At 45.2% G+C, this 26,997-nt stretch overlaps 2 protein-coding genes across 5 annotated transcripts in view; one reads left to right on the forward strand and one right to left on the reverse strand.

The window, feature by feature from the left end:
• LOC135775928 (alpha-2,8-sialyltransferase 8F-like) overlaps positions 1-26,997 on the reverse strand; it is a 1,056,838-nt gene that overhangs the window by 362,585 nt on the left and 667,256 nt on the right. The window lies entirely within an intron of this gene.
• Positions 1-26,997, forward strand: part of LOC135775927 (alpha-2,8-sialyltransferase 8F-like) — a 134,082-nt gene that overhangs the window by 62,269 nt on the left and 44,816 nt on the right. For all 4 annotated transcript variants that reach the window (XM_065286505.1, XM_065286503.2, XM_065286502.2 and 1 more), the window contains 2 exons: positions 1,532-1,618; positions 12,143-12,229. In XM_065286505.1, the coding sequence (XP_065142577.1) occupies positions 1,532-1,618; positions 12,143-12,229 (174 nt within the window). The remainder of the gene's footprint in view (positions 1-1,531; positions 1,619-12,142; positions 12,230-26,997) is intronic.

Genomic DNA, 26,997 nt, shown 5'->3' on the forward strand with positions numbered 1-26,997 from the left:
ATATACTTTATGGATTTAAAATGACATTAATTTTATAATGCAGTTGTTGTGCAAAATGCATTAATGACACAATTAAACAAGTCATTAAACAAAACTTAAATAAATAAAACATGTAGTTTTAAATATGATACCAATATCATGTCATTATTCTGATTGAATAGTATTTGATATGAAAGTGAGTCAACACTTTTATTATGGAGTTTTTTGCATGAAGGCAGGGGTGCTCATATTGTTAGAAATGTAAGTGCCATGGAAAAGACTAAAAGCTCTATAATATAATTCGTTTGATGTCTGTGTATACACAAATTTCTGTGAACTGTGCACACTCTGCCCCTTTAAAAAAAATTGACGCCCCTGGAACATACAACTTCATCACTGCATTTGCAGGAATTATAAAATCTTTTTTCTTTTTAACTCATGAAGCAGCCTAACGCAATAGTTTTACTCTAATAGCTTATCTTTCCACACACATATGAACTGTGATCATGCACAACGAGAAAACATGCAATAATTAAATCCCCCTCCCAGTACCATGGGTAATGCCATTGCCACTCATGTCAAAACACTTTATGAATGGCAAAACTATTTGTATCAGAAGGCTACCGATAACATTGCGTGGTCCATTTCGGATTTTATTGTTCTATCGCATTGACAGTTCACATTACAGCACTTTACTTCGGTTAATATACTTCTCTAGGCTAGCCTTTGCTGAACAACGGATTGATTGAAAAGTTAAACCATTACAGTAGAAACAGTTTAACTGCTGCTTTTAAAGTAATAACATTAACTTTAAGTTACACTGCGATACTGTGCTACAGTGAAATGATATAAAAGACAGATGCATTACATTAGTCAGGAACTGGACGCGCCCGTGCCTCGCTAAACGCCTCATTGGTGTTTATCATATGTGTAACTTCGGCCATTCTTAGTGGAGTGACTGGGACACTAACTCTCCTTGTCATCATAAACAGATAATCAGATTGTGATGTTTATTCCCGCTGTATTAATATGCTGAATAATATGCTGCTGAATATGCTGCCTTCCTTCGTTTCCACACAGCTCCTCAACCATCTTGCAAGTGTTGAGAGGTGTAACCGGGTGTGTAACCAATCAGATAGCGCCGTGGGCGGGACATTGAGCAAGTCTGCAGAGTGGTGAATACAGAGAGGCTGCACGGCAGCTATATCAGAGCAAGCCAAAGAAGCGCATTTAAAAAAAAAATTACTTTAATCAAACCATGGATCCGTGATAAGTTTTGTGATCCATCTTGCCTCTAGTGTAGTAGCACTGATCACTTTGAGGGGGGGATAAAAATAATTAAGCAGAGGCAGGGATACATTGACCAGAAAGGGGGAAATCCCACGCATCCCCCCCCTGTCAAGTGTAAATCTGAAGTCTACAATGGGTTAACACCAGGGATGTTCAGTTTAAAGCAGTCTAGGCAGTAAACATTTAACTGTGATTGATATGATTTTACATTTATTTTTTAGTTCTGCTATGTAATACATGAAGATGTTGTTTTATTTTGCAGTGAGATAAGAAGAGTGAAATATACAGAAAGAGAGATGCAGTACTGCGAGCAACTCCGGCAGAAGTTTTCCATCATCACTTCAACCAGGTGTGTGTAATGACAGACTAATCCAGCACAGTAAGGCCACTGTCACACTGCAGTCAAAGTTTTGCTTATGTGACCCAGATCTGTTTCTTTGCATGACTGTGAGAACAGCACAAAATTCGGATCTGATTTTGAGCCTTTTTTTAATAGGTGCTTTTAAATCAGGGCTGCACGATTATGACAAATCAAAATTGATGATTATTCCCCTTGAATTGTAACTGTGCTTATAAATAACAATTATATTTTACATTAATATTAATAACTATCTGTGAAAGAGTCACATTGTCTTGAGGTTTACCCTTAGATGTTTTTAAACAGTATTGAAGGAGTTCAAATAATTTTTTTTTTAGCTATTTTCTCTTCATTATTCAGTCAAAGTGGTTCATTTGAAAAATATTATTTTAAAGTTTACACTTTTGCTTTGTTATTCAAACTCACAACATTATGTATTTTTGTCTAAATTAATTTAATTTTATATTAAACTAAAACTAATTTCAACTATTCAGACATAGCATATAGTTTTAGTAGGGTGACCATATGTGTCATTCTTCCCGGACGCGTCCTGGCCAGGATTTCAGGTGCTTCTTCCGGAAGTCGTATTTGTCGAACGCATACGTCATAGAGGATTATTATTATTATTACAGAACAGCAACTGTTACATTTTAAGGCAAGAATGAAACTACCATTGTATGTCTTATGTTTTTTAACTGAATGGCATATGTGGTCAACAAATACGACTTCCGGAAGACGCACAGAAATCCTGGCCAGGATGCGTCTGGGAAGAATGGCACGTATGGTCACCCTAGTTTTAGTTTGGTAGGTATGAAGGAGAAAGATTTGTAAAGATTTTTAACCAGCTACACTTTCAAGCTACATGCAAAATAAGTCAATTTTATAAACACAAAGAAAATGTTATATGGCGTCTGTGCGTGTGTGCATGTCACTATCACATCCCAGCAGAGTGAAAGCATGTGTGTAACTAGACTCGAAAACAACAATAAACTAGGGCCTATCCACACGGACACATGTATTTTTTATAACCGGAGGTTTTCCTCCTGCGGTTTAAAAAAATTTTGTCCACACATGCTCTGTTTAAAAGAAATCTCAGCCTACATGAAGACGCAAAAACACACTATCACGCGTTGGCCAATCAGCAGAGGTGGAAAGAGTAATAAAAGATCCTTAAGTAAAAGTAAAGTTACTTTTATAATATTTTACTTAAAGGTGCAGTGTGTAAATATTAGCGACATCTAGTGGTGAGGTTGCGAATTGCAACCAATGGCTCAGTCCACTGCTCACCTCTTGCTTTTGAAACGCATAGAGAAGCTACAGTAGCCATCCCCGGACAAACATGTCATCGTTGGAGACAACTTAGTAAAAAAAGTTTGTCCGTTAGGGGCTTCTGTAGAAACATGGCGGCACAAAATGGCGGCTTCCATGTAAGGGGACCCTCTGTGTATGTAGATAAAACGTCTCATTCTAAAGCAATAAACACATAATGGTTCATTATGAAAGGTCTTATACACCCCTGATAATTTAGTTTTGTATATTATTTTGCATATCTGTCAAGAGATCCTTCAAAAATGTACACACTGCACCTTTAAGTAAGAGTAATAAGCAAGTCATTTTAACTTTACACAGAGTAGAAGTTACTTTTTTACAGCGGGGTGGGGTGGGTGATTCTACACTCTAAAAATGGTTGGGTTAAAAACAACCCAATTGGCAACCCAGCGCTGGGTAAATATTGGACAGAACACATGCTGGGTTAAAGTACCCAGCCCGTTGGGGAACAGATTTTAACCCAGCAGGTTGGGTTGTTGAAAAAACCATTTTAACATTTATGGGATTAATATTCTGGGTTTGGGTTATTCTTGCTGGGTTATTTTTGTCATGTGCTTTATTGTAAATCAAGACCATTGTGAACACCAAATAAATTATTTGACTGCAAAATAACTACAAAGTCTTACATTTTTACAGTTGGCAGTTGCAAAATCATTTAAAGGACTGCTTACTGACATGAAGTATAAATATATTTATTAAATATCAGAAATTATGCACATTGAAGTAACAATGTAACAGGTTTGAATTTAAGACAGAATTTGTAATTTTACAGTATGAAATACTGAAATGTACATAGACAAAACTACAGCAGTGTAAGAACAGAAACATTGTTATTGTTAAATTAAAAGTAAAATCATTCATAGATGTGTAAAGTTTTTAACAGAAGAAATGTTTTAAGTTTCACAGTAAACTAAAAATACTTAATTTATTAAAGTTACTCCTCGCGAACAAAGATGTACAAAGGAATCGAACAGCAGAGAATTCATCCATTTGGAAAATGCACATTGCCTGGGGTATTTATTTTCAAGCACGTAAAATGCCTTTTAAACCATAGACTGTAAAAAAATATGAAAGTAGTGTCCGTGATGTCACCCATTGGTTTGTGAAGAGCATTTTTGAAGCTTAAAGTAGGCGGTGCGTGCCGTCGCCATCTTTGCCTAATTGCAGTTTAAGTCACTTCCGTATTGGCTCCATCAGAGAGACTGGTTGAGAAAAAAGATTGAGAGATTTGCTGCATGCTTCCCATGGCCAGGACGAAAGAAAAGGGTTTTGAGGATTCTGTCCTGGGAAGAAATTCCACCACAGTTGTTGCAATCTACAAAACAGAAAAAAAACTTTTAGTGGTCTGAACTGAATGATCAGATTTAAGTATTCAGAAAACCATGTGGGCCAAGTGAATTATCCATTTTATAAAAATTATCAGGCTTCCTTTTGCATCCCCGGCTGCATTACCACCACGTGTGAGATTTTTTTTTCCAAAAATGCAATGGCCTGACTTTGGTGTTACACTCCTTTAACTGTTGTGCCAACAACAAAGGATGCAAACCACACAGACTGACAAATAGGATGATCTGACTATAAAGAAAAAAGTGCTGCAGAACTAATGCAGCAGATAATTAAGACATTCCCAATACATTTTAAATAGGAATTATTATATGTTATACTTAATGGCTGAAGTTGTATGAAGACCTTACTAGCCTCATCAATGGATGGACCAAAAACTCTGCACACTCTAGAAAAAAAGAATGGGAAAACAACATCACATCTAATCTCTGCAAAAAAATGTCTCGGTTACATATGTAACCCTCATTCCCTGAAGGAAGGGAACGGAGACGTCACGTCGTGACCGACGAATTGGGAACCGCTTCGTGGGTGACCTATCTGCTTCGAGAAACCTTTAAAACGCCAATGAACTTGGCATGCGGATAATTGCATCTACCGGCGCCGCCCCGCCGCGCAGGTATTTAATGAGCGGCAGGTGCAGTTATCAAATCAGCAATTTTTTTGCTGAGAAAGCTGGACAGAAGGAAAAAGGGCCCGGCCGGTATCAGCAGTGGAACAGCAAACTGTGGCAACGGGACGTGACGTCTCCGTTCCCTTCCTTCAGGGAACGAGGGTCACATATGTAACCGAGACGTTCCCTTTCAGTCGGTCACTACGACGTCACGTCGTGACCGACGAATTGGGAATCCATACCAAAGCGCCACTGAAGCTGACCCTTCCAGTGCCTGCGAAAACCCTCCGACTCTCCTTGTTTAGGGAACGGAAATGGGGTTGAAGCAGAGGCCGGTCACTACTTGTTCCTTAACCCACGATAGTGACTAGCGAACTGGGAAGCAAACTCGTCAGGCTGAACTAAGATCGCTGCGGAAAGAAAACCCTCTAGGGGTCTACCACTAAGGTGATGGATAAAAAGACACGAGGTCTACAAAAAATACACTCTCTTAGCAACACTAGAGAGGCGCGGAACGAACTCCGCTAAGGGAAACGTGGTAAATCAGAAACTTTCCACGGAAATACTCACAAAGAAACCACTAGGGAGCGCAATGTGGGCGCTAGCCCCACCCAGGTTCTAAAGGATACATCTAGTGCGAGGCTGGCAGCCGATGCTCCGCAACATCGGCCACCAAGCGGTGGAGGAGACAAAAACAGTTTTTGCCTTAACTGCCTTCCATAATGGTGCGGTCGTGCAGCACCGAAAAGAAAGGCTCCAAGCCGACACAGGAGCCGTTCCTTCGATGTTCTCACTGATCTGACGAGAGAACTCGAGAGGATACCGGCTCAACACGAACACTGTAGAATCTAATGAACGTATTAGGTGTCGCCCAGCCAGCAGCTCTACAAATATCTGAAAGTGAGGAACCACGAGCCAAAGCCCAAGATGAAGCCACGCTTCTAGTTGAATGGGCTCTCAAACCAAAAGGGCAAGGAATGCCCTGTTTCTCATACGCCAGGGCGATTGTGTCTACAATCCAATGAGACATCCTCTGTTTAGTGATAGCTTTCCCTTTCTGCTGACCACCATGACAGATAAAGAGCTGTTCTGAGGTCCGAAAGCTTTGAGTACGATCCACATACACATGCAGTGCACGCACAGGACATAACAAAGCCATGGCTGGGTCTGCCTCCTCCGAAGGCAGCGCTTGTAAGTTCACCACCTGATCTCTGAAGGGAGTGGTGGGAACTTTAGGCACGTAGCCCGGCCGGGGTCTCAGTGTAACGCTGGATTCAGCCGGTCCGAACTAAAGGCACAAATCGTTGACCGAAAATGCATGAAGATCCCCTATCCTCTTAACAGAAGCCAATGCGAGGAGCGTCAAAGTTTTCATAGTGAGAAACCTGACGCTCACCGTCCGCAGAGGCTCGAAGGGGCAGTCCTGAAGGGCTTTCAGCACCATGGACAAGTCCCAAGGAGGAATAGAGGGGGGGCGCGAAGGATTCAGCCTCCACGTACCTCTTAAAAACCTAATGACCAGATCGTGCTGACCCACGGATCTACCATCTATGGGTGCGTGATGCACGGATATTGCCGCGATATCTACTTTAATAGTAGATGGTGACAGCCTCTTCTCCAAGCGGTGCTGGAGATATGAAAGCACAATACTGATCGAGCATTCTCGGGGGTCCTCTCGTTGAGAGGTACACCACACAACAAACAGGTTCCATTTCAGCGTATACGCCTGTCTCGAGGACGGCGCTCGCGCTGCAGCAATGGTGTTAGATACCGCCTGGGGTAAATCACCTAGAACCTCACCTAGAATGGGGTGCCATAATGTGCCCCCTTCTTGAGACAGAAGGTCCCTCTTCAGGGGAATCCTCCAGGGAGGGGCTGTCGCGAGGAGAATGAGCTCCGGAAACCAACTCCTGGTGGCCCAATATGGAGCGACTAAAAGAATTTTCTCCTCGTCCTCCCTGAGTTTGCACAATGTCTGTGCAATGAGGCTCACTGGGGGAAAAGCGTATTTGCGAAGACCTCTCGGCCAGCTGTGTGCCAATGCATCCACATCGAGTGTTCCCTCGTTTAGTGAATAGAATAGGCGACAGTGGGTTGTTTCTGGAGATGCAAACAGATCTATCTGCGCTCTGCCGAAACGTCTCCAAATCAGCTGGACAGACTGAGGGTGGAGTTGCCACTCGCCAGGGCGCGCTGCTCGTGAAAGTGCGTCTGCCGCTGTGTTGAGCGACCCTGGGATGTGAATGGCACGAAGAGACCTCAGATTCTTCTGACTCCAAAGGAGGAGATGACGGGCGAGATGCGACATGTGACGAGAGCGCACTCCGCCTTGGCGATTGATATACGCAACAGTCGCAATGTTGTCTGTGCGAACTAATTCATCTTTGTCCCTTAACTCGCTGCTGAAGCGGACGAGCGCAAGCTATACAGCCCACAGTTCTCGGCAATTTATGTGCCAATGCAGCTGAGGTGATGCCCACACTCCTGAAGCTGCGAGCTCGCCGTACGTGGCTCCCCACCCCGTGTTGGAGGCATCTGTGCATACTATTGCATGTCTGGAGACCTGTCTCAGTGGCACCCCCGCCCTGAGAAACGCTGGGTCTGACCACGGGGTGAAAGTGAGACGGCATTTCGGTGTGATCGTGACACGGTGAAAGCCGGTGAGCCACGCTCTCCTCGGGACTCGGTCGTGCAGCCAATGCTGAAGCGGTCTCATATGTAGCAAACCGAGCGGCGTCACGGCCGCGACTGCTGCCATATGCCCCAGGAGTTTCTGAAATTGTTTCAGAGGGACCGCAGTCTTGCCCGAAAACGTATTCAAGCACGCCAGAATCGACTGAACGCGCGCCTCCGTGAGACGTGCTGTAATATTGACCGAATCCAACTCCATGCCGAGAAAAGAGATCTTCTGTGTAGGGCACAGTTTGCTCTTTTCTCGGTTGACCTGAAGACCGAGACGGGCGAGGTGTTTGAGCACCCGATCTAGGTGAGTGCAAAGCATTTGACGCGACTGTGCCATAATAAGCCAATCGTCGAGATATGCCAAGATGCGAACACCGCCCTCTCTGAGGGGCTTTAAAGCCCCCTCTGCGACTTTCGTGAAGACGTGGGGAGAGAGAGAGAGCCCGAACGGTAAGACTTTGTACTGATATGCACGACCCTCGAACGCAAAGCGGAGAAACGGCCTGTGTCGGGGAAGTATTGAGACATGAAAGTACGCGTCCTTCAGGTCGATGGCTGCAAACCAATCCTGTGGGCGAATGCATTGAAATATGCTCTTCTGCGTAAGCATCTTGAATGGCATCTTGTGGAGTGCTCAATTCAAAACACGCAGATCCAGGATCGGTCGCAACCCGCCGCCTTTCTTGGGTACACTAAAGTAAGCGCTGTAAAACCCCGACCTCATCTCGGCTGGAGGAACCGGCTCGATCGCATCCTTCGCCAATAGGACAGCAATCTCTGCATGTAGTACGTGCGCATCGACGGGTTTCACTATAGTGAAACGAATGCTCGTAAATTTGGGAGGTCGCCGGGCGAATTGTATCGCATAGCCGAGACGGATCGTGTGTAAAAGCCAACGCGACGGGCTGGAAAGTTGCTGCCAAGCTTCCAGAAACCGAGCGAGGGGAATTAACGGCACGATCGTAGCACCCGCGGTGAGCGGAACAGGGGTGCTCAATGACGCGCTCTCTTGGGCTGCGTTGACATGTGTATTGTGTAAATGAGCACTTACCAGACTCCGCTGACGGATGGCTGCGCGGGGAAGACTCTGATGAAGATGTCTCGGAGCGCTCGACACATCCGCTGGCGAAAGAGGAGGGGGATGACGTAGGGTTATGAGCCCATCCGTCACCCCCGGCTGCCTCTGAAGACCTGGAGGAGGAAGAGGAATTAGCTCTTTTTGTGGTTTTGTGGGTGCCGGCTGAAAAGCCGGCGGAACAGAAATTAAAGAAAACCAAGGATTCCCCACCCGGTCCTCCTCCGGGGGGGGGGGGAGTGGTGCGTTCACCATCTCCCAAAGAGCGATCCCCTCCACCTCCAGGTCGCCCGTCTCAGGGCCACTTGGACTTACGCTTTCCACCAGGCTTAGCGGGCTGAGAGGGCGGGGCAGGCTGCTGACGGCCGGTTCCTCGCTTCCTAGGAGGGCCCCGATGAGGAACGGAGGCGGCCGCCGCTGCAGGACGCCCTCGGCGAGGGGCAGACTGAGGTGCCGACGTCGACGGGGCAGGTGTTGGTCTCTTCCGACGCGGCATGATGTTGGCAAGGGCCTCAGTCTGCTTCTGGGTGGCTGAGACTTGTTGTGCGAAGTCTTCAACAGCCTCGCCGAACAGGCCGGTCTGGGACACCGGAGCATTCAAGAGCCGGGTTTTATCGGCGTCTCTCATCTTTGCCAGACACAGCCAGAGGTGGCGCTCCTGGACCACCAAAGTGGACATAGCACGACCGACGGCCTGTGCGATGGTCTTAGTCGCACGTAGCGCCAGATCCGTTGCCGCACGTAAGTCTTTAAAGACCGCCGAATCGTGACCTCCCTCGTGCAGGTCCTTCAGAGCCTTAGCCTGATGAACCTGCAACAAAGCCATGGCATGTATGGCTGAGGCTGCCTCCCCACAAGCCCGGTATGCAGACTCCGTCAGGGCTGACGAATGTCTGCAGGCCTGTGAGGGAAGGGTAGGACGGTCCCTCCAGTAGGAAAACGCTCCACTGTCGGGATACCGGCATACCCTTTAGAAGCCCCGCCATCGAGGGAGGTGAGGGGTGATGGCTGATGCGGCTGGTTCCGGGAGGAAAACGGGGTTTTCCACGACCGAGTCAGCTCATCATGCACCTCGGGAAAGAAAGGCACCGGTGGGGAAGGCTGTGAAGCCCGTGCAGCCCCAAAGTACCAATCATCTAGGTGGGACGGTACGGGAGGGGGAGGAGCTCTCCACTCCAACCCGACCGTCTCCGCAGCCCAAACGAGCATGGCAGTCATCTCCGGATCGAGGTCGGGAACCGCAACCCTTCCCGAAGGAGGGAGAGGATCCAGATCCACGTCCGAAAATGACGGCCCCCCTCCGATGTTACGACAGATACCGAATCCTCGGGAGGCCCGACAGAGGTAGAAAGCGACGCAGAACGCGCGCTCAGATGGTTGCGGATCCGGTGGCTGAGGGCTGCTGGACGAACCAGCTCGCCGATTCAGCACCGTGAGGCGGAGGTCGTCTCTCCGTAGCTTCACAGCCACCTTCTTAGGGGCGATCAGCAACGGAGGGCGGCGTTCCCGGAGAAACGCCAAACGACCCCGCAGATCCGCAAGAGTCAGGCTCTCGCAAGCGGAGCATGTCCCTCCCACGAAAGCCGCCTCAGCGTGCTGGAGACCCAAACACGAGAGACAGCGATCGTGTCCATCAAATACGATGTCAAATACGAAGTAAAATCATTTACTGTCTTTCCTGTTGACTCAATGAGGTACGAGTAAATGTCCGGGTAAGACACCTCTGGCCAATGGGAAGCGTTGTTACACAAATTTGACGCTGTGAGAATGTTTTTCTAACCCTAATGTTTTTATATTGACCAAATTAAATGTGTTAATGTATCTTTCGCTCTCTATGGCAGGCAGGGTGGACAGATAATTACTCAACATGTTTAATCTTAGTGATTTCTTAAGTTATTTACGCCTGCCGGGTGTGTAAGAACGTTGTTTTATTCCGCTATTTTGTATGGAAGTCAATGGGAGGTCTTATTTTTATTTTTTCCCCAAAAGTGGGCATGAACCTGTTCAGAGACATTCTATGACGTTGCGCCGGTTGTGCGTATCAGTTCTGGTTTTAACCCCAGTCCGAAGCACCTGCGTATTGATGGTGAATTGAGTGCTGCTTGTCCCTGCCTCTCAGTGACAGTGTAGACGCCGGCTCCGCGATTCTCCGCCGCCAGTAAAGTTAACTTGTGCTCGTGGTCTGTCTTTCCATATCGAATGACGAGAAAGCAACTCTTGTCACTAAATTTAAGTTAATAGTGTCGCTATGGCTAAGCTGGAAAAACTATGTGCGTGTGTGACACAAAAAGCCAAAGTGGGGTTGAGGAGGTCGACTCTGTTCCGGTTTTGACTCGCTTTGTTAAAGGCTTACAGAAATTGTCATGAGTTAATAAATCAAACGTGTGATGGGGACTTTGTAACATCGATTTTAATAATTTTATTAATATGCCATATTAAATATCTTAGAACGATTATTCAAGTCAATTTGTGTAAATGGGGATCTGAGGTAACAGTCGTCATTCCTCTAAATTACACCCGTCGTCTTAGTCTGTATAAATTAACACGTTGCTGTCTCGCAAAATGTTATAATCTTGTTTATATTCATGAAATGTTCACAAAAACATATAAACTTACCTTGAAACAACTGCTTCCAGTGGCTCTGTCCTTTCACAACGACCGTTGCTGAGTACATTCAAACATCAAGGGCGCGAAGCACGTGAGCCTCTTCAAACGAGTGTTGCTTTTTTTAATTCAGTAACGAATGTGATTTAAAATGTAGGGAAGTATGATACTTTAATCAAAATATACTTAAGTAAAGATAAAAGATTTTAAAAACTACTCAAAAAAGTACAAGTACACAAAAAACTACTCAATTGCAGTAACTTGAGTAAATGTAATTCGTTACTTTCCACCTCTGCCAATCAGAAGCCTTAATCAGAAGCAAAAACCCTCTTTTTTTTGTCTACATGGCAACACTTCAACCGGCGTTTCTGAAAATCCTTACCCTGGCAGGGGTTTTCAAAAATGTTCGGTTTCAGTGACCTGATGCTGCGTTTTCGTGTGGACAAAAGGCAGAACCGCCTAAAGTCACGCTTATAAAAATAATTACTAAGAACTAATGAATTAATTTTGCTTCCAATCAGTGTGGGATTTGTGAAAAAATCAGAGGGAAGATGTCTCTGAAAATAATAGGGTTGTGCATAAGAGTTTAGCAGGCTGTATGGATGCAATTTTCACGATTAAAATGTTAATGGTTTAAAAGAATGAAACAAATTAGTATAACAGTATTAGAAAAAGGTTTTATCATCCGTTTACTTGATTAATTGATGGATTAATTGATGGAATAATCAGTAGAATACTCTATTACTAAAATTATCGATAGCTCCAGCCCTACTGCTTAAGCCTTGCGCCTGCTAACGTCTACACAAGTACATGAAAAAAAACCGTATTCACCAAAAGAGACAAAAACATTTTATTTCTTTCTTTGTCTCAGTACTGAAATCAGGAACATCACTGAGGATCTCTTAACATTGATGAGGTGTCCACCAATGTCCAATATCACCCAGAAAGAACTTAACAGGTATGTCCCCTCCCCATATTCTATCAATATTCTGCAAAAATCACGTTTACTTTAATAAATACTCAAAATATGAAGTTTTATTGCTACTTAGCTGTATTACACATGAACTGTTTAGGTATATTGTTCCCTTTCTGTCACTCAATTGACATTGTGTTGATGTAGTAACACTAAGGCTTCGCTTTTGGGAGGCCCAATCACCTCTGATTTTTTAATAAATGGCCAGAGAGAATTTGACGAGTGGAATTTGCATTCCAGTCTCCGCCCCCGTTTTCTAGGAATAAAAGCAAAAAAAGGCATTCAGCCACTTATTCAGACTTGTTTTATTTGTTGTTGGGTGTGGCTGTTGTCTCTCAATGCCTTATTGAACGATAATGATTAATGTCTCTATTGTTTGGTTTGCCAGCATTACAAGGCAACAAAAAATTGTATGGATTGCAGCTGTAATGCGTCAGAGGAGAACTGGCTCAGCCTGGTTTCTCAAAAGCTTTTTTTTATACACCACTGGATTATTTTTTTTTTTGCCACTGTCGCCTTGTTTACTGGGCTTGTTTACTAGAGCTCTTTTTACTGACAGCCTACAGAAAATATATGGAAAATGTTTCAGGGATTTGACTGGAGATCATTGGATTTTGGTTCATTCACACAGCAAATATTTTTTTCCATAATCTGTAAGCTACATATGTTCACAGACCAGTGGCGGAGTGGCAATCGGGAGAGTCTGGACTTTTCCCGGTGTGCCGGTAGTGTTTTAAGGCTGCGAGGGCTGGTCTGATAATAGCCGTGCGTTCAGTTTTTAGTCATGCACTCCGGCCACACTAAAACCTATTTATCATAGATTTAATATGCTTCAGTGCTCAAAATGTATCTGGCCGCACCATTCTCTATATCAAGCCCGTCTCCCCTGAAGTTCTATCAGCCAATCAAAAAATAAAGAAAGAGGCTACACAATAGCCAATCAGAAAATAGGACTGTTGTATCTGGGTAAGATTTAACGCAACAACCAATAAAAAAGCATAGCCTCGCACACCCACAGAGGAATGGAGCTCCGAGCATCACTTTGAGCAGCACAGAGTGAGTCTGATCTCCTGTTTTAATGTTACAACAAATGCACAACTTTGACACAAACAATGACAACTTGACTGCTGTTAGAGAATGTTTCCCAGATAATCAGCATCAGTTTTTCATGAGTGTCTGTAACTTAGCCAACAGTTTACAGCCTGTTCACTGACAACACCTGCTCAGAACACGTAAGTTAGTTACAGCCTCGTTAAATTTTCGTTATCACACGATGACTGACATTTTGTCACACAAAATATCTCTCTCCAAACAGGCTTAATAATTTTATAAGCAACTGCTTTGCAACCAAAGTAAGCTTTAGCTTACCTAAAACTAGGGAACTGTTGACTTTAAGATCTTTTAAATAATAATTATTACACTTTCATGTTGTTTTGCAGTCATTTTATTGTAATTTTAGATTTCAGCATTTGCTTATTTACAGCGAACCATTTTCTTTTTTCTTTTTTTTGACCACAGAGGGCTGGTGGTCTATGAAATTTCCCGGTAGATTTTTGGGTCCCACTCCGCCCCTGTCACAGACATCCCGTAAAGATCCTGCAAAGACGTGTATTATATTTACAACCATGCACTTGGTTGTTGTTGTTTTTTGCAGCATTTAAAGTTTGCTTATTGTTCGTGATTTCTCTCTGGAGAAACCATGCGTGTGCATTTTTTTTTATTTGATCATAAAAGAATGCATGAGGTGTAGTTATTTTATGCTGGCGATCGATTTTAGTTTATTAATATCTGCTCTATTCCACTTTGCTAACATTTTTCATTGAATGTTGATCTGCATTTAAAACCCCATGTCAAAGAGCTAAACCATAACTTCTTGTGGCAAATATACAAAAATCCTTACATACTCACACCTTACACCATGATTTTTGTCTTTTGGTCACACTGGACAGGTTCTGTAAACGTTACTAGATCTCTTTTATGGAAACAATCACATAATCAATCATGTGGCAATTTTATGCACTATAAAAATGCAAATTAAGTGAAACTATTTCAATGTGTTTTTATAAGTTATGCTAAACTTTGAATAATAGTAGCTTGAATTGACTTGCAAAACCAATGCGATGAGCTGGGGTCCCTCACAGTCACCTAACAACCTGTCTTCCTGCGGGTAGAACGTTGAGTGAATGACAGAAAAGGAACACCCATTAAACATTCACAGTGCTGGAGGAAACTGTAAGTGAACCCGTAGATTAATTACTTTAACCTGTGGAATGACCTCAAGAGAGCGGTTCACAACAGACATCCTACAAATATGTTTGACTTGAAGTGGTTTTGTAAAGGGGAAAGGGGAAAAATTCCTTCTGAACGATGTGCAGGTCTGATTCAAACTGATTCAAGAAATTGCAACCAAAGATGGTTTAACAAGCTATTAAACCAGAAGTTCACTTACATTTTCCTCTAGCACTGTGAATGTTTAATGGGTGTTTTCAAATAGACACAAGAAACTAGAATTATTTGTGTGTTGTCAGCTTATGCACATTGGCCCTCATTTATCATTCTTGCGTAGAAACGGCCGTATATGTTGTCGTAAGATTATGCTTACACTCCTCTCACCGCCTGATTTATGAAGTTGTGCGTACCTCTGAAAATCAGTTTTACGCAATACCTGCCCTTAATAAATGCAGCGGTTGAAACGATCGTCATTAGAATAACACGCCCATATAAATTCAAGTGTCCTCTTCCCCCACGCCCTCATTTTATGACATGAACCCACGGAAGACGGCAAAGAAGAGAAACCAGGGAAGTGGATGGAAAAAAAAAATTTTGGGGGGGAGTTTAAAGAGTGGGATTAAAGACACATTAATAATTGCATGACAATTTGTATTATTATTATTATTATTATTATTATTATTATTATTATTATTAATTACGCTTATTGTTATTTAGAAGAAGAATGTCATTATTATTATTATTATTATTATTATTATTATTATTAATTACGCTTATTGTTATTTAGAAGAAGAATGTCATTATTATTATTATTATTATTATTATTATTATTAGGCAAGGCAAGGCAAGTTTATTTGTATAGCACATTTCATACACAGAGGTCATTCAAAGTGCTTTGCATAGAAATGAGAAGACATAAAATCAAAGATACATGAATTTAAAATATCAATTAAAATAAAATAAATGTGATTTTAATTTTAAAAAAAATTAAATGTGTGAAAAAGAATAAAACAGGAATAAAAGTATAAAACAGTTAAAAATAAGAATAAAATCAAGAGAAATAAAAAGAATTAAAATAGTGCATATAAAATATAGTGCAATCATTTCGGACGCAGCATAGTGCTCATTCAGTAAATGCATAGCTAAACAGATGTGTTTTGAGTCTGGATTTGAATGTGACTACTGTTGGAGCACATCTGATCTCTTCTGGAAGCTGGTTCCAGCTGCGACTGGCATAATAGCTAAAAGCTGACTCTCCTTGCTTTGAGTGAACCCTTGGTATTTCTAGCTGATGTGATCCTAATGATCTGAGTGATCTGTTGGGTTTATATTCAATGAGCATATCAGCAATGTATTGAGGTCCTAGTCCACTGAGTGATTTATAAACCATTAATAATACTTTAAAATCAATCCTAAATGTAACTGGGAGCCAGTGTAGAGACCTGAGGACTGGTGTGATATGTTCATATTTTCTGGTTCTGCTCAGAATCCTGGCAGCAGCGTTCTGAATGAGCTGAAGCTGTCTAATGGTCTTTTTGGGGAGGCCAGTGAGGAGGCCATTACAATAATCCACCCTGCTGGTGATGAAAGCATGCACAAGTTTCTCTAAGTCTTGTCTGGAAACAAAGCATCTAATTCTTGCAATATTTTTGAGATGATAATATGCTGATTTAGTTATTGCTTTGACATGACTACTGAAACTAAGGTCAGACTCCAGAATCACACCAAGATTCCTGACTTGATTTTTAGTTGTTTGACCCCTAGCGTCAAGGTATGCATTCACCTTGAGCACTTCATCTTTGTTTCCAAACGCAATGACTTCAGTTTTCTCTTTGTTTAACTGAAGAAAGTTTTGGCACTTCATCAATGCATTTGCACAGGGAGTCAATGGGGCTGTAGTTGTTAGGGGATAGAGCTAAGTAGATCTGAGTGTCATCTACATAACTGTGATAGGCAATTTGGTTCTCTCTCATTATTTGGCTTAGTGGGAGCATATACAGGTTAAACAGGAGTGGCGCTAGAATTGAGCCTTGCGGGACTCCACATGTCATGGATGGCCACGTATACTTGCATAATAACCTCTCCCTTCTAAGTATGACCTGAACCATTTTAGGACCATCCCAGAATGCCCGACCCAGTTTTCCAGCCGGTCAAGAAGTATGTTGTGATAGACAGTGTCAAAAGCAGCACTGAGGTCGAGTAGCACCAGCACTGATAGTTCCCTTTCAGTCGGTCACTACGACGTCACGTCGTGACCGACGAATTGGGAACTCGCTGAGAGAGACCAATCTGCTTCGTATACTACTAAAACGCCAATGAACTTGGCATTGAGATATTTGCATAATGCTGGCGCCGCCCCGCCAGGTGCCTTTATAAGCAGCAGGTGCAAATAGGGAAAATAGCTTTTTCGCTTCGAAAGCCGGCTTTATCTGCTACTGAGAAGCTACTTTACTCTGTTGGGATTTGATTGCTGAAGTTGGTTGAACTAGCAGTATCACAGCGGACGCTTCGCTTATTCCACGGCTCTACATCTGTTTATTGTTTTGAGTTTAGTGTGTGCGTTGCCTTCCTGTGCGCTCATCAACTAAGCATCTGAGTGAATTTCCCTAAAAGAGTGATACGAGAGAGCTTTGTGCCTTGTTAAAGGCAGCCACTCTCTCGTATATGCGGAGATCAGCGTCCTTTTCAGGATAGCTTTTCGCCGTGCGATCTTGGATGCGAGAAGTATAAGGGTTCCAGTGACGGTCACGAGCGCTGTCTTCGTGCTCAGGCATCGAGCTCTCCGGGGCTGCGTTCGTGGAGAGTTTCTGTTCTCTCTGTGAGAGCATAACCCTCTTGGATTGCGGAGACGACTGTCGTTTCTACGGGAACGCTGTCCGCGCCTTTGCAGTGCTGACGCCGCCATGGGCGGCTGTCAAGCGCTCGCAGGGCGCCCTTCGCGTCACTACGCTGAGTAGGACGGAGGATGCGTCCTCCACCTACCGGCCTTCTCATCCTCAGCCGGTTGAGGCTCCGGTGGAGACTGCAGAGTCGTGTTCTACGATGTCTGCCGAATCCATTGGACCTCCTTCTGGTCCCGTCACTTCTGCAGCATCAGAGGGGTGTCCATTTTTCCTCCGAGGCAGAGTCGTTCCGGAGATGGCGGCCGTGCCCGCGAGCGGCGGAAACGGTAGAGTTGGAAAGGTTAACCCCTCTCCGCCCGAACCGTCCCGCCCACATGATTGGTACTTCGGAGCTGCTCGGGCCTCTCGGTCCTCTCCTCCTGTGCCTTTCTTGCCCGACGGCACGAAGAGCTGACGTGATTTGCGGCCGTCCGGCCGTTCAGCTTCACCCCTCACCTCCCTCACCAACGGAGCCGCTAAGGGCGGGGACCCCTTCAGTGGAGCGGGATGCGTTCCTGGAGGGACCACCCAACCCTTCCCTCCCGTGTTTGTAGACAGTCGTCCGGTCACGGACGCTGCCCATCAGGCATGCCGGAGAGGCGGCTTCGGCCCTGCACGCAATAACGTTGCTGCAGGCTCACAAGGATTTACGAGGGAGCCCGCGACCTTCAGTCGTGCGATGTCCACTACAGTGGTTCAAGATCGCCACCTTTGGCTGTGTCTGGCTGACATGACGGACGCAGACGAGAACAACTTGAATGCTCCTGTCTCACAGACCGGCCTCTTCGGCGAGCCAGGGGAGTCGTACAGCTCCGCTGCGCAGACTGAGGCGATCTCCTAGGTCATGCCGGCGGAAGAGAGCTGCCCTTGGTCCACCACGCCGGCTCCTCAGTCTGCCTCTCGCCGTCGGCGTCCTGCGGCGACCACCTCCGTTCCCCTCCTCGGACCCCATCTCGGCAGCGCAGGGGAACCGGTCGTCAGCAGCTCGCCCCGCCCGCTTAGCCGCTTCCCGTGAAATTCGGGAGTTTAAGTGGCCAGTGAAGGGCGACCCGGATTGGCAGAGGATCACTCTTCAGGAGATGGAGCTCCTTCCCCCGATAGAGGGTCGGGTGGAAAATCCTTGGTTTACATATGTTCCACCGGCTGTTTCGCCGGTACCCACTTAACCACACATAAGAGTGCATTCCTCTTCCCTCTCTAGGTCTCCGGAGGATCGAGAGAGCCGTGAGCGGGTACACACCAGCTCCCCTACCTCTCCTCTATCGCCAGCGGGTGACCTGAGGAGTCCGAGCTCTCCGCTGAGGAGACCGGACCACCAGCACCCTCATCGGAGTCTGCGCTCTCCGTAGAGGAGACCAGATGACCGTTACCCTCAGCGGGCTCAGGTCAGTGTCACACACACATACTGTAGATGTTTATGCTGTCACAGCAGACGCACCGGCAGTCCCACCTGTCTCGCTTCGCTGCCCCACCGCGGGTACTTCGGTAGTGTCGTTATTTCTCCTCGTACGGTGCCTGGGTGCTTGGCTTCAGTTCCCAGCCCGTTTTGTTGGGTTTTACGCACGATCCGCCTCGGTTACGAATCCGGCACACCCCCAAAATTCGGGCTTTCGTTTCACTGTAGTGAAAGCGTCCGATGCACATGTACTGCGTGCAAAAATCGATATCCTGTTGGCGAAGGATGTTCGAGCCGGTCCCTCTTACCGAGATGATGATGATGATAGGGTTTTTCCAGCCTTTATCTCATAGTACCCAAAATACGCGGCGGGTTACGATCGATTTGATTTACGCACCGGCTCTACGAAGGTGTTCTTTTTGGATGATAACGCCGAGGCTCGTATTTCAATATTCAGATCGGTTTGCAGCCTTAGACCTGTAAGACATGTACTTATGTGTCCATCTCCCCTCGCTTTAGACCGTTTTTTCGCTCTGCGTCGTGGGGTGGGCATATTAATACTAAGTACACCATTCGAGCTGTCTCTCTCTCTCTCCGTGTCTCCATGTGTAGTCACGGCATTAAGATATCAGAGAGAGAGCGTTGTTCGCATTCTGCTTTTTTCTACGTCGACTTATAATAGCCCGTTCTTGGCAGACGTGCGCGAACACAGAGAGTTAATGCTTCGGCTTCTCGCTCGTTTAAGTCTTCAGGTCGTCTGGGAAAGAGCAACTTTGCCCCGTGCAGAGGATCCTTTTTCTCAGTATGGAAATAAGACTCGATCGACTAATTGGCGTGTTTAACAAGAGCGCGCAACCAGTCAGTTCTGACTTGCCTCGGTTTAATTCGAGGGAAGTACGCGGTCCCTCTGAAACAATTTCAGAAGCTCCTGGACATATGACAGCATGCTGCGGCTGTGACGCCGCCCGAGCTGCTTCATATGAGACCGCTTCAGCATTGGCTTACGACATACACCGTGTAAACATTGCACCTGCGTGTCATTTAAATTTTTCCCTGTGGTAGACCCGGCATTTCCGATAGAAGATATGCCCCTGAGGGGTCTCCTGGCATTCTGTATATTGCAATGCCCTCAGCACGGGATGATCAGCCACGTATGACGGGCTTGCAGTCTCAGGGGTGTGCATAGCACCCCAACTGCCGCGAGCGGTGCGCTGTATATCTGGGACTTGTACGCTCCGCTATGGAGATGCGAGGGAAGGATGTATTAGCCGACACCAATAACATTGCGACTGTTGCGTTATTTACCGTTAAGGCGGTTTTGCGCTCTCGTCACCTGTCGCATCTCGCTCGTCATCTCCTCCTTTGGAGTCAGAAGCATCTGAGGTCCCTTCGTGCCATTTACATCCCGGGTTCGCTCAATACAGCGGACGCGCTTCCCGAGCTGCGCCCCCGGCGAATGGCGACTCCACCTCCAGACGGTCCAGCTAATTTGGAAGAAGTTCGGTTGTGCGTAGATAGATCTGTTTGCGTCGCCGGACGATACCCACTGTCGCCTATTTTATTCACTAACCGAGGGCAGCCTCGGCGTGGATGCGTTGGCACACAGCTGGCCGCGGGGGGTGCGTAAATACGCATTCCTTCCAGTGAGCTTTATTGCGCAGACACTGTGCAAAGTCAGGCAGGACGAGGAGAGCCTTTTATTAGTCGCCCCGTACTGGATCGGGTTTCAGAGTTAATGCTCCTCGCGACAGCCCCTCCCTGACGATTTCCCCTGAGGAAAGACTTTCTTTCTCAAGGAAGGGGCACATTATGGCACCCGCGCCCCGACCTGTGGGATTTCCATGTATGGTCGTTGAGCGCGCGCAAGGTTTAGGTGATTTATCGCAAACGGTATCTAACACCATCGACGCGGTTCGAGCACCGTCCACAAGACGGGCTTACGCGCTTAAAGAAACCTTTCTCGTCACCCGGTGCTCTTCGCAACGCGAGGACCCCAGAGAATGCCCATTAACATTGTGCTTTTATATCTTTAACATAGGTTAGATGGTAGGCTGTCCCTCCGCCATTAAAGTTGATATCGCCGCTATTTCTGCTCATCACTCTCTTATCAACGGCAGATCAGTTGGCCAGCACGATTTAATTATTACATTTAAGAGGCGCTCGCAGGCTAAACCCCTCGCGCCCTCCTTCTATTCCTCCCTGGGACCTGTCCATGGTGCTGAAAGCCCTGCAGGCCCCCCCGTTCGAGCCTTTGCAGTCTGTGAGTCTGAAGCTTTTATCAATGAAAGCTCTGACCCTGCTAGCATTGGCCTCAGTGAAGAGAGTAGGGGATTTACATGCATTCTCTGTTGACGACTCGTGCCTTCAGTTTGGTCCTGCTGCCTCAAGTGTAACGTTGAGGCCCAGACCAGGTTACGTGCCCAAAGTTCCCACCACTCCCTTCAGAGATAAGGTGGTGAGCTTGCAAGCGCTGCCCCCCGGAGGACGCAGACCCAACCATGGCTTTGTTGTGCCCCGTACGCGCACTGCGACTCTACGTGGTTCGCACGCAAAGCCTCAGGACCTCAGACCAGCTCTTTGTTTGTTATGGTGGCCAGCAGAAAGGGAAAGCTGTCACTAAGCAGAGGATGTCTCATTGGATAATTGATACTATCGCCCTGGCTTATAATCTTCAGGGTATTCCTTGCCCCTTTAATTTGAGAGCGCACTCCACACGGAGCGTTGCCTCATCTTGGGCTCTAGCTCGTGGTTCCTCGCTAACAGACATCTGTAGAGCTGCTGGTTGGGCGACACCTAATACGTTCATTAGATTTTACAGTGTTCGTATTGAGCCTGTATCCTCTCGTGTTCTTTCCTCACCAGGGGGAGCACGGAGAACAGTCTCACAGGTCGGCTTGCAGCCTCCATCTGATGCTTCATAACTGTGTCAGTATGGAAGGCCTTCAGAACAAAAATGCGTAATGGTTTGAATTGTTCTTCCTCCGCTGCCTTGGCAGCCTTTGTTGCGGAGCATTGGCTGTCAGCCTTCACTAGCTGCATCCTCGCGAACCTACGTGTTGGCTCGGGCTCCACATTGTGTCCCACCGGGTTCCTTTGTGAGTATTTTTCCGTGGGGTTAATCCTACTAGCCCACGTTTCCCTTAGCAGAGCACTGCTTTGCTTACACAGCCACGGCTGTCATTTTACCTCAACTACGGTTGACTTTCGCCCACCATTAACCCTTAAGACGGGTGGTGGCTTCCGCAGCGTTCCTATCCCGCTCAGGTAGGGCGCTTCCCAGTTGCTGGCACTTCTGTGGGGTTAAAGGAACATCTAGTGCCCGGCCTTCTGCCTTAAAACCTAATTCTCCTCCTCCTTAAGTGGAACCGGAGGGCTTTACGCAGACACTGGAAGAGGTCAGCCCCTAGTGGCGTTTTGATAGGGATTCCCAATTCGTCGGTCACGACGTGACGTCGTAGTGACCGACTGAAAGGGAACGTCTCGGTTACGGATGTAACCCTCGTTCCCTGAAGGAGGGAACGGAGACGTCACGTCCCGTCGCCACAGGTGCTGCCACCTGCTGTTAAGGCCGGTCACACTTCCGGCTTTCTCAGCGAAAAGAAGCTATTTTCCCTATTTGCACCTGCTGCTTATAAAGGCACCTGGCGGGGCGGCGCCAGCATTATGCAAATATCTCAATGCCAAGTTCATTGGCGTTTTAGTAGTATACGAAGCAGATTGGTCTCTCTCAGCGAGTTCCCAATTCGTCGGTCACGACGTGACGTCTCCGTTCCCTCCTTCAGGGAACGAGGGTTACATCCGTAACCGAGACGTTTGCCTGTGTCTGTATTGAGGCGAATATCATTTAGTATCTTTATGAGCGCTGTCTCTGTACTGTGGTGCGGTCGGAAACCAGATTGAAAAATGTCAAAGTAACCATTAGAAATTAAGAATTTGTTCAGCTGATTGAAAACAACTTTTTCAATGATCTTGCCTATGAAAGGAAGATTTGAGATTGGTCTGTAGTTGCTCAACACAGTGTTATCCAGGTTGCTCTTTTTCAGGAGGGGCTTAACAACTGCAGTTTTAAGGGACTTTGGAAAAGTCCCAGAGATAAGTGATGAATTTACCACTTCTAGGAGATCTGCTTCTAAACAGTTAAAGACACTTTTGAAAAAAGATGTTGGGAGTGTATCAAGGGCGCAGGTTGATGTTTTAAGATGCTGTACTTTTTCTTCCAGAATTTTACCATCAACTACTTCGAAATCAGACAACGTGCCTACTTTCTGATGTTGTGGTCTTACTTGTCTGACCCCGGCGCAGCTCAAGTATGTGCTGATCACCTTTCTGATATTATTGATTTTCTCAGAGAAGAAGTTAGCGAACTCACTGCATTTGCTGTCTGAGTGCATTGCACTAGGAATGTGACTTGGGGGGGTTGTTCTTCCTGACTTTTACAGGAGCAATATCATCGATTGCACTCTTAACTTTCGAATTAAAGGAATCAAGGAGAAAATCAACAGAGTCTGCAGATATGCTTGGTGTTAAAGATATAGCCTTCATAAATAGCACACTGGTGTTCTCATTTAAGGATTTCTTTTTGACAGACACAAATTTAGTTTCAATAGTAGGGGAGATTAATATATCAAAAAAATACAGAAATGATCAGACAGTGCTACATCCTTAATAACAATTGATGAAATGTTTACACCCTTACTGATAATTAAATCAAGAGTGTGTTCACGATTGTGTGTGGGTCCATGTACATGTTGAGTCAGATCAAAAGTATTTAAAACAGCTGTGACATCTTTTGCCATAATGCTTTCTGGCTTATCTATGTGAATGTTAAAATCTCCAGCAATAGCAAAACAGTCAAACTCTGAGGAAATCATTGATAACAGTTCTGTAAAGTCCTCAACAAATGCTGGAGAGTATTTTGGGGGCCTGTAAATAATAATAAGTAGAATGCGTGGGGTACCTTTCAACACAATACCTAGATATTCAAAAGACGGGTAATTCCCAAATGACACTTGCTTACATTGTAGACATCTTTAAAAAGAGCAGCTAGACCTCCACCTCTCCTAGCAGTTCTGCAGAAAATCAAAAAATAAAGTTAGAAGGGGCTGTTTCATTAAGGACTGTTGCACTGTAGCTTTCTTCTAGCCATGTTTCATTTAGAAACATAAAATCCAGGTTGTTTGTGGTTATTAAGTCGCTGACTAGAAGTAATTTATTTTTAAGTGAACAGATGTTTAAAAGTGCTAACTTAACAGTACTAATTTTTTCCCTGACAGAGATTTTAGTTTGATATGTCACAGGCAGCAGATTAGATTGATTTGCCACACGGTTTGATACAGCCTTAGGGGCCAGTCACACCAATAGCGTTTATGGCAGTTGCTGGCGCCTTTTTTGAATGATATTCTATGGGCAGGGCGCGTTTGCGCGCTGTTTATGCGCGCCGAGCGCCTTGCGGTTTTTTGCCGCCTGCCGCGCACGCGTTTTTGAAGGAGCGCTGAGAGCGGAGAAGCGCCCGACGTCATTCGTGTCTTTCCATTGTCCAATCGAATGAGGGGAGAGGCGGGCCTTACGTTGTGGGGAGGGAAGTTTACAGTTACTTTGAAGAACCGGGCTCCACTCGCTCACTCTCTCCTGCGTGTTTGTGCACCTCTCATCCTCAAACAAGGTCAGAGCAAGCATCCTCTTTTTAAAGTTTCTGCTGATATGACAGTTAACAGCAAAAGAGCGCTCACGCTTCAATATTTGATTGACAAGACAGCTGACTCGGTGGTTGCTTAGCAATATGAAAAGCCGCGTCGCACTGCTCTTTTTTTTAAAAAGGCAGTGCGTCGCGCCTTGCGTTTGCAAGCGTTTAAAGCGCTTTTGGTGTGACTGAACACTTAGGCTTTCTATCATGTACTAAAACAGAAATAGAGAAAGATATAGGCACACTGAGTTCCTGCTTTTGTAAACATTTGATAAAAGTATTAGTATTTTCATAGCAGGAACCCGACACACATCACTGAGAGTCGTTATCAGTTGTTTTAGGTTCACCTACAGCAGATGGAGGAGGGTGTGTGTCTTGGAGTTATGTCGGAGACCGAAGAGCTCTCACAGGACGAGGAGGGGGGGGAGCTGGGCCCACTGGTTTTGGTGGTTGTGGGGCTTGCCAATTTCTGGTCGAAAGCTGGGGGCTCGCAGCAATAGAGTGGGATAGTTTAGTTCCAGCATAAACCAGTTCCTCCATTTTTCCGGAGAAGGTCAAAAGCGGGGATGCTGGAGATAGGAATGGCATATCTAGTGAGGAGGAGTCCTGTTGCTCTGATGTGACCGGAGGCTGTGATATGTTGTCCTGGTTTCCCTGGCTGTTTTCCAGAAAGTCGTCATTGGGTGCTGAATCTTGGAGCAGTTCTAATCTGACACAGTCTGACTGTGGTGAGCTCTGTGGGCAGGACTCAGCTGAGATTGTGTCCATGAGCAGTGGTTGTTGTGGCTGCGTGGTGTTATCTCTGTCCTTGTGGGATATGTCGACGTCATGTCCATTCAGGTGCTGAAAAGAAGTCCTGTGGTCATTCATACTCTGTCCAGGTGTGTGTGTGCCATTCAGGTTGAGTGGATTGGCACACACTGATGAAGGATGATGAAGGGAGAAATAGATATTGTCCTTTAGCACTCTTGAACCCAGTCTGTTTGGGTGGATGCCATCCCGTTTAAATAGTTGTCTCTGACTCCAGAAAAGATTGAAGTTGTTGATAAAGTTAAGTCCCTTAATGTTGCAGGTTTTTTGCAGCCATGTATTAAGTCCAAGCAACCGTGAAAACCTATTTGTTCCTCTTGCTGGAAGTGGTCCACTAATGAACGGCTGAACTTTCACTGCTCTGAATGTTTCAGAGGGATTTCAACAAACTTTTTGAAGGAGTTCAGATTGCTCTTTTTGAATATCATTCTTCCCCACATGAATGACAACTGGATTTACAGTCTTATGTTTCATCAGAATGTTTTGAAGTTCCCTGTTTACATCAGAAACAGTTGCTTGTGGAAGGCAGCACATAGTTGAGTCCCTGTTGATAATATTTACTGATAATTGAGTCACCCAATATCAGAGTTCTGGGCTCGGATGCGCTCTGCGCTGAGTGCCGCTGTCTGCTCGATCTTGAGCGGCGGTTGGCATCTGTGTTCGCTGCTGGCTGATTTGATCGGTGTTCAATCACATTTATCACATTTGGGGTTTTCTGAGTCATATTCATTAGTATTTCAAATCTGTTCTCAAGATGTATAGGTGGTGGTGGAAAGTCAGTGTTTGCAATCCTTGTCATAGCTGTATCTGGGGTAGAGGAAGCTATTGCGGCAAAATATGATGCTCGTGACAGTCTGATTTCTTGAGTGATTTTGGGTCTTGCTCCCTGTTTGTACCATTGATTAGTGTGTTTATCATTAGATTCATTGGACTCACCGGCTGAATGCTGAGGTCGTCCATGATGACGAAGCTCTGTTGTGTGTTTCGTCTGGTTTTGTAGTCCTGTAAGTAACTTTGTTTCAAGAACAGCAATTCTTTGTAAAAGTCTGTGGCAGTAGATTTTTGATTAAGCATTTCTTTTTCTTATCCTTTTGAATGAAGACAGCTGTGTTTTTCCTTCTGGAATGTAAGCTGATGGCGGTGGGAGGCTAGACAGATGAAAAATTCCACTTTTTTGTAATCCTCCAGTCCCGAAAGTTTAACGTTGATGCCAAGCTTTGTTGTTTGAGCACTATGCTGATTTGCTGAAGTTAAAATTATAAGATAAAATATAAAAAGCGATAGAGCAAAGTGCAAAGCAGTAAGCAAGAGCGTCCGAACTGTAGCGAAGCAGGTTATTATTATTGTTATTGTTATTATTATTATTATTATTATAAATTATTATTAATATTTACTGTTGCCTACATCTAAATTCTATGTCTGCTTAATGGGTCGGTTAAGTTTTTTTATAATATTTAAAAATGTTGTAGTAGCTTCTGTAGTGTGTTGTTCTGTATTTACATACGGTTGTTTGTTAGCTATATCTTAGATCCAGTTTGATAAGGAGCTCCGGATATAATTCAAATTAACAATTTGTTTCCACGACATCCACATGTTTTACTAGGCTAATTCATAATTTGAAGTAATAATAATTGTAATAGTAATTACGAAATATTATAATAATTAATTCCAAGGAACAAACTGTTGAATATTGGGAACGAATTCAATATGTATGGCCATACTTTAGACTAAATAGTTTGTCAGTGCGTTTCGT

This window comes from Paramisgurnus dabryanus, chromosome 21 (genome assembly GCF_030506205.2).
Source record: "Paramisgurnus dabryanus chromosome 21, PD_genome_1.1, whole genome shotgun sequence".
Taxonomy (NCBI): domain Eukaryota; kingdom Metazoa; phylum Chordata; class Actinopteri; order Cypriniformes; family Cobitidae; genus Paramisgurnus; species Paramisgurnus dabryanus.